The following is a 12,934-nucleotide window of genomic DNA, read 5'->3' on the forward strand; positions in this document are numbered from 1 at the left end:
TGAAATATTTTCCACCTATATATAACTTTCTTTCCCCACACTGAAAGTCATCGTGACCTTTGAAAAAAACGATGTCAAATGGCTCAACTTGCCCCATATATGGGGTAAGTTTGAGCCACCTTCTGGGGTAAGTTGAGCCACAAAAACTATGTACAAAATGTATGGGGGAGAACCAGCATGTCAATTTTTTGTTTTAAGTCTTTTCACTTGCTAATTCTCTATAAATACTAACATCCTGTAAAAGGAAAAGAGCAGTCATGTAAATTTGCTCCTTTCAGCCTGCATTTCAATCGATTTTTATGGTTTGTTTGTTTTTTAAGATACATTACCATAGGAATTACCATGGCTCAACTTGCCCCATGCTGTTTGGCTCAACTTACCCAAGTCCGAACTTAGTGCGATAATTTTGTATCCACACATTTATTATGCATCCATCATATAAAAGACTATGACAAGAATGAAGATCCATACCTGGACTAATAATGTTGTTATCATGTCTTTATTATATTTAAAGACGTGTGTGTTTATAAAGCACTTATCTATTTCACACTCTTTTTTACTTTTTTGGCTAAAATTCATATTTTCCCTCTAAAAAACTACTTTTTGTTTCAAAGTTGGAAACAATGTGGTGGGGTTAGGGGTTATGCTATGGGTCATCAATACATGACACCACCACAATGTCTGACTCATTCATTATTGGCCTGGGGCTGGTGGCTCAACTTGCCCCTATGCTCAACTTACCCCACCTTCCCCTATTGTATGCTCCATAAACACATACCTACAGTGTATGTAGCAGGTGGGTTAGATTCCCTAATAATCGTTAAAGACTTTTACCTAAGCTCCTATCAGAAATGGTCTTTGTATCTGACATAGTCTTTGACAATGTTTGCAATGGGCAAGACATTGATATGATGAAGTCTTTTCTGGCCAAGTCTGCGGCGGATTACAAGACGACAATGATCCTGAAGGGTTCTTGGGGCTCCTGAAAGTATTTTTTTAAGAAAGAAAAGCAAAAAAATTAAATGAAGGTTAGAAATCTGATAAAATTCAATTCGATTTTATCTTCCACATGTACCCCCCCCAAAAAAAAATAAAATAAAAATATGTATCAGTGTCCAGGTGGTTATATCATTCCATTCCTTATTCTTCTATTTTTAGAAATGTGGAATTGGACATGTTCAATACAAGTAAAAAGAATTCAATGGTATTTTTAAATTGATAATTTGGCACAAAACAGGTTGATGTTGTACATGTACATGAATTCAGATCGTGTGCTATTTGTAAACTTAGCACCCATTTCTACCTTTCTGTATCAAGCTTAACCCTATGAAAGAGCCAGTGCATGAGCACTGCAAAAATTTGCAGTGGCAGTGTGCAATAAAATCTACAAGGCTGTATGGTTAATTTTTTCTGAAATTAATTTTTTCATTTAATGAATTAATTATGCTAATTTAATGAATTAATTATGCTAATTTATGCAAGAAATATAACATTTGCTCTAATCATCTATCATTTTCATTTCAGACTCTCTGTAGGTTCCCGGTCAAATTCAAAGTAAAAAAAAATTGGTACTGCGAATGTTTGTATCTGACTGTTTTTAAAATTTCTTATGTATTTCTTTGTTTTTTTTAATACTTTTTTTGCATTTATTTTTTTTCCAATGTAAATTATTGCAAACTCAATTCTGATCATAAACAAGACAAAATTGATAACCGCAAGTTTAATCAGTAGAAGTAGAAATAATGATACATGTACATTTATGAATTTTGGCTAAATAGTGATACACAATTGGTATTGGATTTGGACATGAATTCCATGTTTTAGAGCAGTTTTGGGTCTGCACTTTCATGATGTTGCATAATTTTGTAAGTGTACCTGGGCATTGCGAATTTGGTCTCAAAAGTTGTGCGAGACTTGAAAGTAAAAAGTCAGTGAGTGACGCGGTTAAAAATTTCGCGCGGCGGATTTCTCATGAAAACAGAAGGGGGGACGGAATCTGCCCCCCCCTGGGCCTTTTAGGGTTAACCCTTTTAGAGCTGGGCTATTTGATATTGAGGACTGGGGGGGGGGGGTGCTGGCCCCCTCTTCTATCTCGGCTGCCGATCGCACTGAAATTTGGTACGCACATTCTTTGCCACATAAACTAAAAGCCAGTATAAACCAAATTCTGAAAATAAGTATTTCTTATTCATTATGAATAAAATATGTAAATTTATTCATGAAAAACCTTAAATTGCATATTCTACACCCAATTTCACTTCAAATTTTACTCTTTTTTATCCAGATGTCATCTTTGTAAATTAATTTAAAGGTTTCCAAAAGAAACATTGCAAAAGCCAATTTTTTCCTTGTGTTTGTTTTTAGAATTTCTTATACATATTTCTCTGTTTTTTTCTCTTTTGATTTTTAATGTCTTTTTATCAATGGAAATTGTTAAAGACCATTTAACAATTAAAATTAAACCCTAAATCAATTAAGCAGAGCAATCAGAACAAAAAATAATCACCCTCATTTCATCTCCCATAGAATTTGTACACAAAGTACATGTATGAATAAAAATGAGCTATTTGTCTCGTAAAAAGTTGTGTGGCGTAGTGTATGTCACAAATTTGGTCTCAGTAGTGGCATGAGACTTAACCCTAAATAGACTGGACTATTTTGACGCCTAAGAAGAATGAGGGGGGCTGATTCAGCACCCCCTTATGATCTTGGACGTTGATCGCATGATCGCGATAAAAATTAGCATGCGCATTACCCATGGCATAATATCCAAGACTATAAGATAAAATCTGGACAAAAAATCTTATTGCTAATTAATTTTGCTAATTCATGCATAAAATCAAACTTTGCTCTAATTATCTAAATAATGCCCCTTAAATGCTCATTTTTGGTACACAGACTCTTTATAGGGATCTGTTTAAATTAATTTAAAAAAAATTCAACATCACCTTTATTTTCTCATGTATTTTATCGTTTTCTAAATTTCTTATTCATTTCTTTGTCTTTTATTTTTTTTCAATGAAAACTATTGAGTTTATTTTGACCATAAACAAGATGGAATTCATTGATTTTAATCAGTAAAAGGGAAAATGAAGAAACATTTATGAATTTTGGCTAAAAAACACTATTTGCATTGGATTTATACACAAATTCACATTTTTTGAGCAATTTTGGGTCTGCATGCACTTACGAAATTTCATGTTATTTCGGAACCGCGTACCCGGGGGTCACAATTTTGGTCTAAAAAATTGTGCGAGACTTGAAAGTAAAAAGTCAGTGAGCGACATGATCAAAATTTTGCGCAGCAAATTTATCGCGAAAAATCTTGAGGGATCATCCCCCCCAGTCTTCTTAGGGTTGAAATAAAAAAATCATAAAATTTTGTGGCACTATCTTTTTGCATTTCGGAAATATCGTGCAAAGCATTCAGGGGGGGGGGCATCATGCCCCTAAGTCCTTTTAGGGTTAAGAGACATCTAATATAACTTGTGTGAATCGATTTATAATTTTACATACATGTAGCACTCCATCTTACTTATTGCCCCCTAAAACACTACTAGTGTTTACTGGAAGTCATCAAGTTGTTAGAAATACATGTACAGGCAAGCCAGAGAATGTAGGATTGGAATCCAATCTTTTCCCCTTTTTGTACAATCATGAGAATGCAATCAGCAATCAGCTATGACCAAGATCTCAAGATTGCAACTCTTGCAGAATAACTCCAGAACATTAAAAAAACAGGAAGTTTAATGATGGAAAAATATGTTCCCAATGTACCATCACCAATCTAATAAATCTTTTTAGTACGGTAAGCTAACATTTCATCTACCGGTACAAGTGCATCAAACAAGAACACTTACTTGATGATGTAGTAAGAACTGACAGACTGAGACCTGTTCCTCCTTCATTTAAAGATTTGTACATCTCAAGAGGAGTCTTGCCATCATCATTAACTGCATGGCTATCAGCACCAAAGGTACAAAGCAACGAACAACAAACTACATCGTCCTTCATTGCTGACAGGTGTAAGGGTGTCTGGCCATCTTCTGATCTACCAAGGTTAGGATCAGCACCGTTCAACAGAAGCAGTCTCGCTAAAAACATATTTCCTTTCAAGATGGTATACCTCAGTGGGAACCCCGTCTGGATATCAATGTCAGAACCATAGTCTAGGAGTAACTTGACACAAGGAACCTTTTCCCTGATGATTGCAAGCTGTAAGGGACTTGTACCTTTAGTGCTTAAAGCATCCACTCTGGCTCCTTGTTGTAGGAGCATCCTGACAAAGGACTCCCTGCCGTAGTGAGCTGCTACATGGAGAGGTGTCCAACCATCGGAACTTGGAGAGTTCACCAGGTCATATTTATTGTCTTTGTCGTATTCCAGGAGAAGCTGAGCTAGACGTGTTCTTCCGTGCATGGCAGCATAGTGCAAACAGGTGAATCCTCCTATCCCGTCTCTAGCACAGGGCGAGCCTAAGTGGGGAAGTTAGTACAGAATAATAAACATTAACCAAGAGGCCAAATATATCTTATGATGGAATGCTGTAATAAATATGAAATGAAATGATGGGAGGACTCAATATTGCTTTTAATCTATTTCAAATTGAATAGAACCAAGATGCCACAAGGTGTCATCCAAATTTCATGAACATTCTATAAACAGTTTACTCTTGCCCAAGGCACATTTGTGGTAGAGAACAGAATCTTCTCCGGTTGGGGATTTTGACAGATCTAGGGAATATTTTTTCTTCCTGTTTGTTTAAAATTTATTTACAATTCATATCAAAAATCTGTGCTATATTTGTTAAAATGTTACCCAATGACTTATAAGAGGATAATGCATCAAGAAGATACCTTGATGTTCTAAGAGTTCTCTTAGTACTCTTTCCCTTCCTCTTGATGATGCAAGATGAAGCAACGTCCAACCATTGCAGTCAGCTTCATTGGGGGATAGTCCTATAGATAAAAGCTCTTTGACACGCTTCACGTTACCAACAGCAACAGCTTGTCTTGCCTCCTGATTCATAGGATCAACACAGCTGAATCTCCTACTTCTCTTCCTGCTTTGACCTCTCAACATCATCTTGAGTCTGATAAAAGATAGAGAACAATAAAAGAGTTGGACAGTTATTAATTGGAATGGATTTTCATGGCGACAATATCTAAACTACGGTTGATTATCAGTCCAATGACCAAGACATTTCACTTTGCTATAAATTCAACACACTAATCAAATGACTAATTTCAACCCTTTAATCAATGCTATACCCTACCCTTAACCTACACTGAGCATGTAACATAAAACCCATTTGCAACCATAACCCTAACCCTACATCTCAGATGAAATGAAGCCTGGATCAATTGTCACAGAAGTAAATATTGGTCACCTGATTATCATTGGCTGTAATTTTGCCAGACAATAAAAAGCGTAATTAAGAGATTGTTGAGGCAGACTGACACATAATGGGTGATTTCAAGTCTGGTGTTGGTAATGGAAGCACAATTTGGATTGCAGTTCCTAGCTCCGAAACCTATTCTACATGTATGTTTACACAAATGATCCAGATCACAAAATTGATACTGTAGCTAAACACCTAGTAAGTGACTTTTCAGCACATCATGTTTTAGGAGTGGGCTATAAATGGATGATTTTTGGTTTCACTGTGCCAACAGTTTTGTATTCCTTTTACATTATCTCAACATGAAATGATAATAATTTTTGTCTCGGGTCAGAGAAAAAAAGGTGCCGGGCCAAAATCCAAAATGGCCGCCAAAATTACAGTTTTGGCCACAACTTCTTTATTTGGTGGTCTTTTTCTCTGGTTTTGGTGTCTATTCATATGTTTTAGGGGGCAGGCAAATTGTTTTTCCTAAAATTAGTACTTTTAAACCATTATTTGTATAGTTATAAGGTGATTTTACTTAAATTCACTAATTTTTAGACCCTTTTTCAGCAAAAAATTAGGTTTCATTGTCTCATGGTTCTTGGATATTAGACGATACCAGTTGACCAGTAGTAAGCAGCTTCATATAGATCTTTTATATCTTTAAATTGGGGTTGACGGATATTTGCGAAATATATCTTGTCAAATAAAGGAAAATGTCATTTGTCCATAGGGGCTGTATGGTATCAATGTACTCTACATATGTACACTGTATATATCCATGTATTGACCACCATAACATATCTTGTATATAAACTATAGTGTCATAGAAGTGAGCTCCTGAGGTTTAAAATTAGATTGTGACTTGTGAATTTGATCGCTTGTTGATATACACCATGGAAGTATGTAACCCGATGATAATCATAAATTGCACATACAGTGTAAACATTATGTAAGTGTAGATGTACACACATAATAGCCATACATGTATCTTCCTCTTTTGGAGGCTTGTTTCTACATGGTTGTGTCTAACCCTATGTCCCGGGGGGGCCCACTTATATTGACGAGTGGATACCATGCGCGACCAAAAAAAACATGTAAAAAGGATGTCTTTTTCAAGATAGGGCACGTTACGTAACGTGATAAGGGTGTCAAAAACACAAAAATAATGAAAAAAGGGTACGTATCTATTTCACTTAGTAGGAAAGTTACGTGCTTAAGGTCAAAATTTTTTGGGGGATGATAAAACAAAATTCAAATGTTTTATAAAGGATGTCCTGTTTGCACCAACACTATGTGTTTAGGCGCCAATTTTCGCGAGATGTGGAAGGTGGGGTCGTACTCGTACTAAACTACAGTGTAAATGAGGTGTAAAGTTAAAACCGAAGACCGAAGGACCCGTGATATAACAATAAAATATGGCTGCACTTGTTTAGGGGTTCATTTCAGGGAATACTTGCCAAGCATGAGCATGTTTGACAAAAAATGTCTTCAATTTCTGAGACAAATTATACAGTATCTTTAATTTCTGAGGCATCTGATTCAAGAGGTCATTTCTATGACACTATAGTTAATATAGATCTACCGGTAGACCTTGCCATGGTGGTCATTGCATGGACATACATGTATGCAGTGCAGTACAGTGTATGTACAATACATAGTGTACTGTATGGCCCCTATTGATAAATAAATTTTTTTTAATTTCAGTTTCAGTTTCATTTACTTCACATCTCTCATAAAAAAAATTCAAATAACATATACAATATAAAAACACATTCATACAAATATACACAATAGAAAACAAAGAAAAAAAATTTAATAAGATATATTTTGAAAATATCCGTAGAACCCAGAGTAGAAGAATATGAGCAATATAGCTTTATTAAACTACTTGCTATTGTGGAACTCGTATCGTCCAATATCCAAGAACCACAAGACGATGAAACCTAATTTTTGGCTGAAAAATGGGTCTAAAAATGTGTAAATTTAGGTAATATAACCCTTTAACTCTACAAATAATGTTTTTTAAGTACTAATTTCAGGTAAAACAGATTGCCTGCCCCCCAAAACATATGAATAGACACCAAAACCAGAGAAAAAGACCACCATATAAAAAAGTTGTGGCCAAAACTCTGAATTTGGGGGGTTTTGGCGGCCATTTTGGATTTTGGCCCGGCACACTTTTTTCTCTGACCCGAGACAAAAAATATTGTCATTTCATGTTGAGATACATTACAAGGAATAGATAAAAACTGTTGGCATATTAAATGGACAAAAAAAGTATTTTTGACCCATGTATAGCCCACTCTTGCCATGCTCAAGAGAATGAAACCTTTGGAACAAGATAGCTTGTTTGAAAACAGAAAAATCAAAGATACAGATCAAAGACAATTTGAGAAAAATCAGACAAATAATGAGAAAGTTATGAGCATTTCAATATTGCGATCACTAATGCTATAACAATCCTCTCATTGGCAGTGCGATAAAGATGTGTGATGTCACTTGTGAACAACTCTCCCCATTACTCTAATATATATTTTAGTTAAACTCCCTCTTTTATCACATCTTTCAGTAGATTATGTGTTCTTTCTATAGGAGGGCATGTAATACAGATATTTAAAGAATACATCATGGATAAAGAGTTTGTATCACCATAAGAAAAAGCAAAAAGAGACATTTTGGGTGTATTTTATAGCCCATCAAAGGGAAAGTTCTTCACATATGACGTCACACATCCTTGTTGCATTGCTAATAGGAAGATCTCCATAGCATTAATGATCGCAATATTCAATTGCTCATAACTTTCTCATTATTTGTCTGATTTTTCTCAAACATTCTTTGTTCTTATTCTTTGATTTTTCTGTTTCGACATAAGCCTACTTCTTCCAAAAGTTTCATTCCCCCTTAAACACCATTACCAAAAGGTCAACTGAACTTGAAATCACCCATTAATCCTTGTTATTCATGGGTATTGTACATGCAGATTTGTGAATAAGCATCATAGAATGTTATGACCTGGGTCCCCTAACACAAAGATTAGCGATGAGTCGCTAAATGAACTGACCAATCATTATTAACCTTACATGCGCATTAGGTTTAAAATATTGACCAGGGACCAATCAGAGCGGTTTTTTCATATTTGCAATTCATCGCAAACCTTTGTGTTACGGAGCCCTGGGTCCCCTAACACAAAGGTTACGATAAGTCGCACGCTTCATTTTCACGAGACAATTCTAATGAAAGAAGATACATAATGACCACAAACTTTACACCTGCAATTAAAAGGTCTGATTCAAAATGGTGAAAAAATATTAAATTTCAGGCATTTCCTGTGACAGCTTCAAGATGCAGCCTATCTCATCAAAATCCACGAATCGTAGGTAAAGTGAATTGTGAATTATTGGATGGTCTAATACCACATAGCCTATCTGATATGCGCCGGGCTATTGTGGGCAAGTTACTGGTCGCGCGAAGCAGACTGATGGGCGAGGGTGAAGCCCGAGCGCCTATCATCACTGGTAAAGTCCTCAATATGAATATATGGTTATCATATGCATGACATACTTTTTATTATCCTTCATTCATGAGATAATCCTTATATGGCGATCAAGTGTATTTTTTAACCAATCAAATATCATCGCAGTCTGCGTCATGTTCAAGCCTCGTCACTTTAATATTAGTCCGTGTTCGCGGACAGTTATGAATATTTATATGGAAGCTTAGTTGGGGGTTCATAGAATTTCTACGAACAGATCAAGGTAAATAACCAGTTATGATAGGCGCTCGGGCTGCGCCCCCGCCCGTCAGTATTTGCCCACTAGCCCAACGCATATCGGATAGGAGGCTATCATGGGTGAAGAACAATAGAAAACAAGATGGCGGCGAAAACATCGGGCAAGTCTCTTCCGTCTTTTCATAATATTTTTTATGAATTCTTGTTTAAAAATAAAATCCATAGCGTAGAAATGTAGGAAATGAAGTTGTATCCTATGGGCAGCCCATGTACATGATTTTGGGATGGATCTTTTAGAAAGAAAGTAGAATTCTTGGGGGCGAAAGTTTCAGGTTTTTTGGTGGTACACACAAATGAATAGAAATGAAGACATTGCTTCGTTGAGAGTAACCTTACGTTAGTAAATGATTGGAAAGAGTTCCATATGCACCCCCCACCAGAAATAACAAAAGATTGTTGAGACTTATGGTTCGTTCACTTCAGATTTTTCTATCATTTTTATACTGTTGCTTACCTAGTTGGGACTGGAACTCGATCACCTCGTTTTATCTGCAGTCAAGACCTTTCCCGCTATGCCTATGCTAGCGAGAAGCGCTGATACCAGAAGGGGTATTTTAACGAATATCAGCCGATAGTTCGACTAGTCTTGACTCACAGACCCTTTACTGACTAAATAAACCGATGTCTATGGACAATTACACGCACTAGATCCTGCTCGAAATTTGACGGAATAAAGCCATATTTTTTTTGGTATGTATTTTCACTGCCCCATCATATATGTTCTATATTATTATTAGGGCTAGATACCGGTATACCAGTACGTACTATTATTCTGAACCTTCTCTATGTTTTTATTTTCAATTTTAGTGGGGGTGCATATGGAACTCTTACCAAATGATTTTTACTCTCTAGCCTCCTGGCTATGGCTAGGTATCCAAACTGGTTCGCCGTCCCGAGGTTCGGGCAGGTGGAGCCTGCACGAACATCGCTCGAGCAGAGGGGGGTCGGGACAACTCGGACCGCGGGCCGAGTTGTCCCACCCATTACGAGATTTTTTCTCACAAATTTGCATCTATTTTTCCGTCATTTCGAAATTTAAAGATTTTCTAGAGATATGGTCCGATGGTAATGTCCGAGATGTCCCGTGGTCCGAGTTGTCCTAACCCAGGGAACTCCCGCCCGCACTTGGGCGGGAGCCCAGGATCTTACGTGCAATTTGGCATACTCACCTGACAAGCGTGAAGTATGGTCAAAATAATTCTCTGAATAAATAGTTAAAACAGAAATCAAGCACTTACCACGATCATATGGATGATGGTCTAACGAGTGGCAGTTTTTCTGACATCTGGGCACAGACTGGAACCTCAAAAAACGAAAAGTTCTCTCCTTCTACCCCCGTCTCGATCGGCCATTTTGTTACAATTCATAACAAAAATGGCCGATCGAGACGGGGGTAGGAGAGAACTTTTCGTTTTTTGAGGTTCCAGTCTGTGCCCAGGCCAGATGTCAGAAAAACTGCCACTCGTTAGACCTTCATCCATATAATCGTGGTGCTTGATTTCTGTTTTAACTATTTATTCGGAGAATTATTTTGACCATACTTCACACTTGTGAGGTGAGTAGGCCTATGCCGAATTGCACGTATAGTGAGTGATTGTATTACCGACCGGCCTTGTATTACCGAACGCGCACATCGTACGCGTCAGAAAAAAATTTCATACGCTCAAATTGAAAACTTTGCAACATCCTTCTGAAGGGAATAACTTGAATAGAAAGATGATGAAAAATCGTCAAAAACACATTTTCAAAGTCTTAATATTCTAAAAATAAAAAATTACGGTCAAAATAGCTCATCGGTGATTATGTTGTTTTCCCATAGAAAACACACGTTCGGTAATACGATACCTTTTTCAAGTGACCAAAAATATTTTCACATTCGAAGAGGGGTCCGATTGGAAGCTAATATCGTAAAAAAGAATATCGATTTCGGCAAAATTTTTATATATTTATATTTTGTAGGTAATTGTGTATTTATGGTGAAAGTTTGATGAATTTTATGAGAATAATGTGTTTGATATGATTGAATTCATGAAAAGTGTTCGGTAATACGATCCACTACCATACGATCCTGGGCTCCCGACCGCTACGCCGCGGCCGGGAGCCCCTGGCCCTGGCCCTGGGTTACCCCTGCTTCATGGTAGAAAATCAATTAAGAATCGAGCGTTGGTCTCATTATTATACTACATACCGGTACTAATACTGAAATTCTCATACATGATATAAACACTCCAAAAAATTTATTTCATACTCACTATTTCCACCCCAATCTGAGGCTGAGCATCGACGATGGGGAATGGACATCGGACCGGTCATGAAATTAGTGTTATTGCTTGTCCCAAACAATTCGGCCTGTTTCGCAAGTGCAGAGCTGCAACGCCAGAGCTTCGGCCACTTTTTTTTCGTAACCATGGCCTCAGTCGTTGTGCTAAAGCAACTCAACTGCTGAGCGAAGTTAAAAAGGTCGAGGATTGTCAACCGCACTGTACCTGGGGAGGGCGTGGTCGGAGTGTTTCATAGAGCATTACCGGTAGGATGGGGGAGGAGGGGGGGGGGGGGGGGGGGGGGGGGGGGGTCGGGTGTCCAGACACTTTATATTTTTGAAGCCTTCTTTTTTTTCTTTGGATTACACTAAAATGTGAATTCAATAGTTGTAATCATCTTCTATTTTGTTCTCTACAATATTTCCTAACATTTTGTACTAAAAATTTATGAAACTTCGCCTTGTAGATTTTTCCAAAGACTTTCTAAAACTGATTGTCCGGACACACAACAATTGGGCATACTAGTATGTTACTTGGGGGTGGGGGGGGCACTTACATTGACGAGTGGATACCATGCGCGACCAAAAAACACGTAAAAAAGATGTCTTTTTCAAGATAGGGCATGTTACGTACGTAACGTAATAAGGGTGTCGAAACACTAAAATAATGAAAAAGGGTATCTATTCAAATTTGCGAGGGTGTGAAAAATAAAGACCAAAACTATGATAAAGGATGTACTTTTTGCCCAAAGGGTCAACACTACGTGTCTAGAGTACGATTTTGCGCGAGATGTGGGAGTTTAGGCCTACTAGAAACCCATCAGGCAAAGGTAAAACCGACGACCGACGACAGTGACAATAAAAATGTTACTTGTTTAGGGGGTCAATTCAGGGAATACTTGCCAAGAGTATCGTTTTGTTTCCAATACTTGTTAAAGGTAGGGTTTCACACGCCGATACTTGTTAAGGGGTGTATTTTCAGAATATGGAAAATACGTGTTTAGGGTTCTTCTCGAGACCCCATGGTCGCGCATGGTATATCCACTCGCCAGTCCTCTCGTCGATGGAGAAGGGCCTGGTTATATTTTACAATTCGAGCGCGAAGCGCGAGCTGAAATTTTCGTATATTTTTCCCAAACAGCGAGATTTTAAGGAATATATTTTAGGAATCCACTATAAGAGTATGCATTTCTCACCATAGTCATCTAATGCGAGTGCCAAGCGCTTGCTGATTTTATTAGAATTACATCTGAACACATGAATCACTTTTTGTTGTCATCGCAATCATGATTATACGCATCTCACTAATCAAATATTGCGAGCGCGAAGCGCGAGCTGAAAATTTAAATAATTCAGACCTGAAGTGCCGGGCATAAGGCTAAGGTTTCTTTGTAGGAATTAATTAGGACCATACGTATTTCATTACCCAAATCATGCGAGCGCGAAGCGCGAGCTGAAAATTGTTGATATTCAGATCAGAAGAAGGGACATTTTA

General features: G+C 37.4%; 1 protein-coding gene across 1 annotated transcript; it reads right to left on the reverse strand.

Moving 5' to 3' along the window:
- Positions 1-759: 759 nt before the first annotated feature.
- On the reverse strand, positions 760-11,659 carry LOC121416233 (ankyrin repeat and SOCS box protein 7-like). Its single transcript, XM_041609740.1, has 4 exons — positions 11,432-11,659; positions 4,857-5,092; positions 3,861-4,475; positions 760-982 (listed from the first exon to the last, which is right to left on the reverse strand). The coding sequence occupies exons 2-4, from the start codon at positions 5,083-5,085 to the stop codon at positions 846-848; spliced, it is 981 nt and encodes a 326-aa protein (XP_041465674.1). The 5' UTR covers positions 5,086-5,092; positions 11,432-11,659; the 3' UTR covers positions 760-845.
- Positions 11,660-12,934: the final 1,275 nt, after the last annotated feature.

This window comes from Lytechinus variegatus, chromosome 5, assembly GCF_018143015.1.
Source record: "Lytechinus variegatus isolate NC3 chromosome 5, Lvar_3.0, whole genome shotgun sequence".
Taxonomy (NCBI): domain Eukaryota; kingdom Metazoa; phylum Echinodermata; class Echinoidea; order Temnopleuroida; family Toxopneustidae; genus Lytechinus; species Lytechinus variegatus.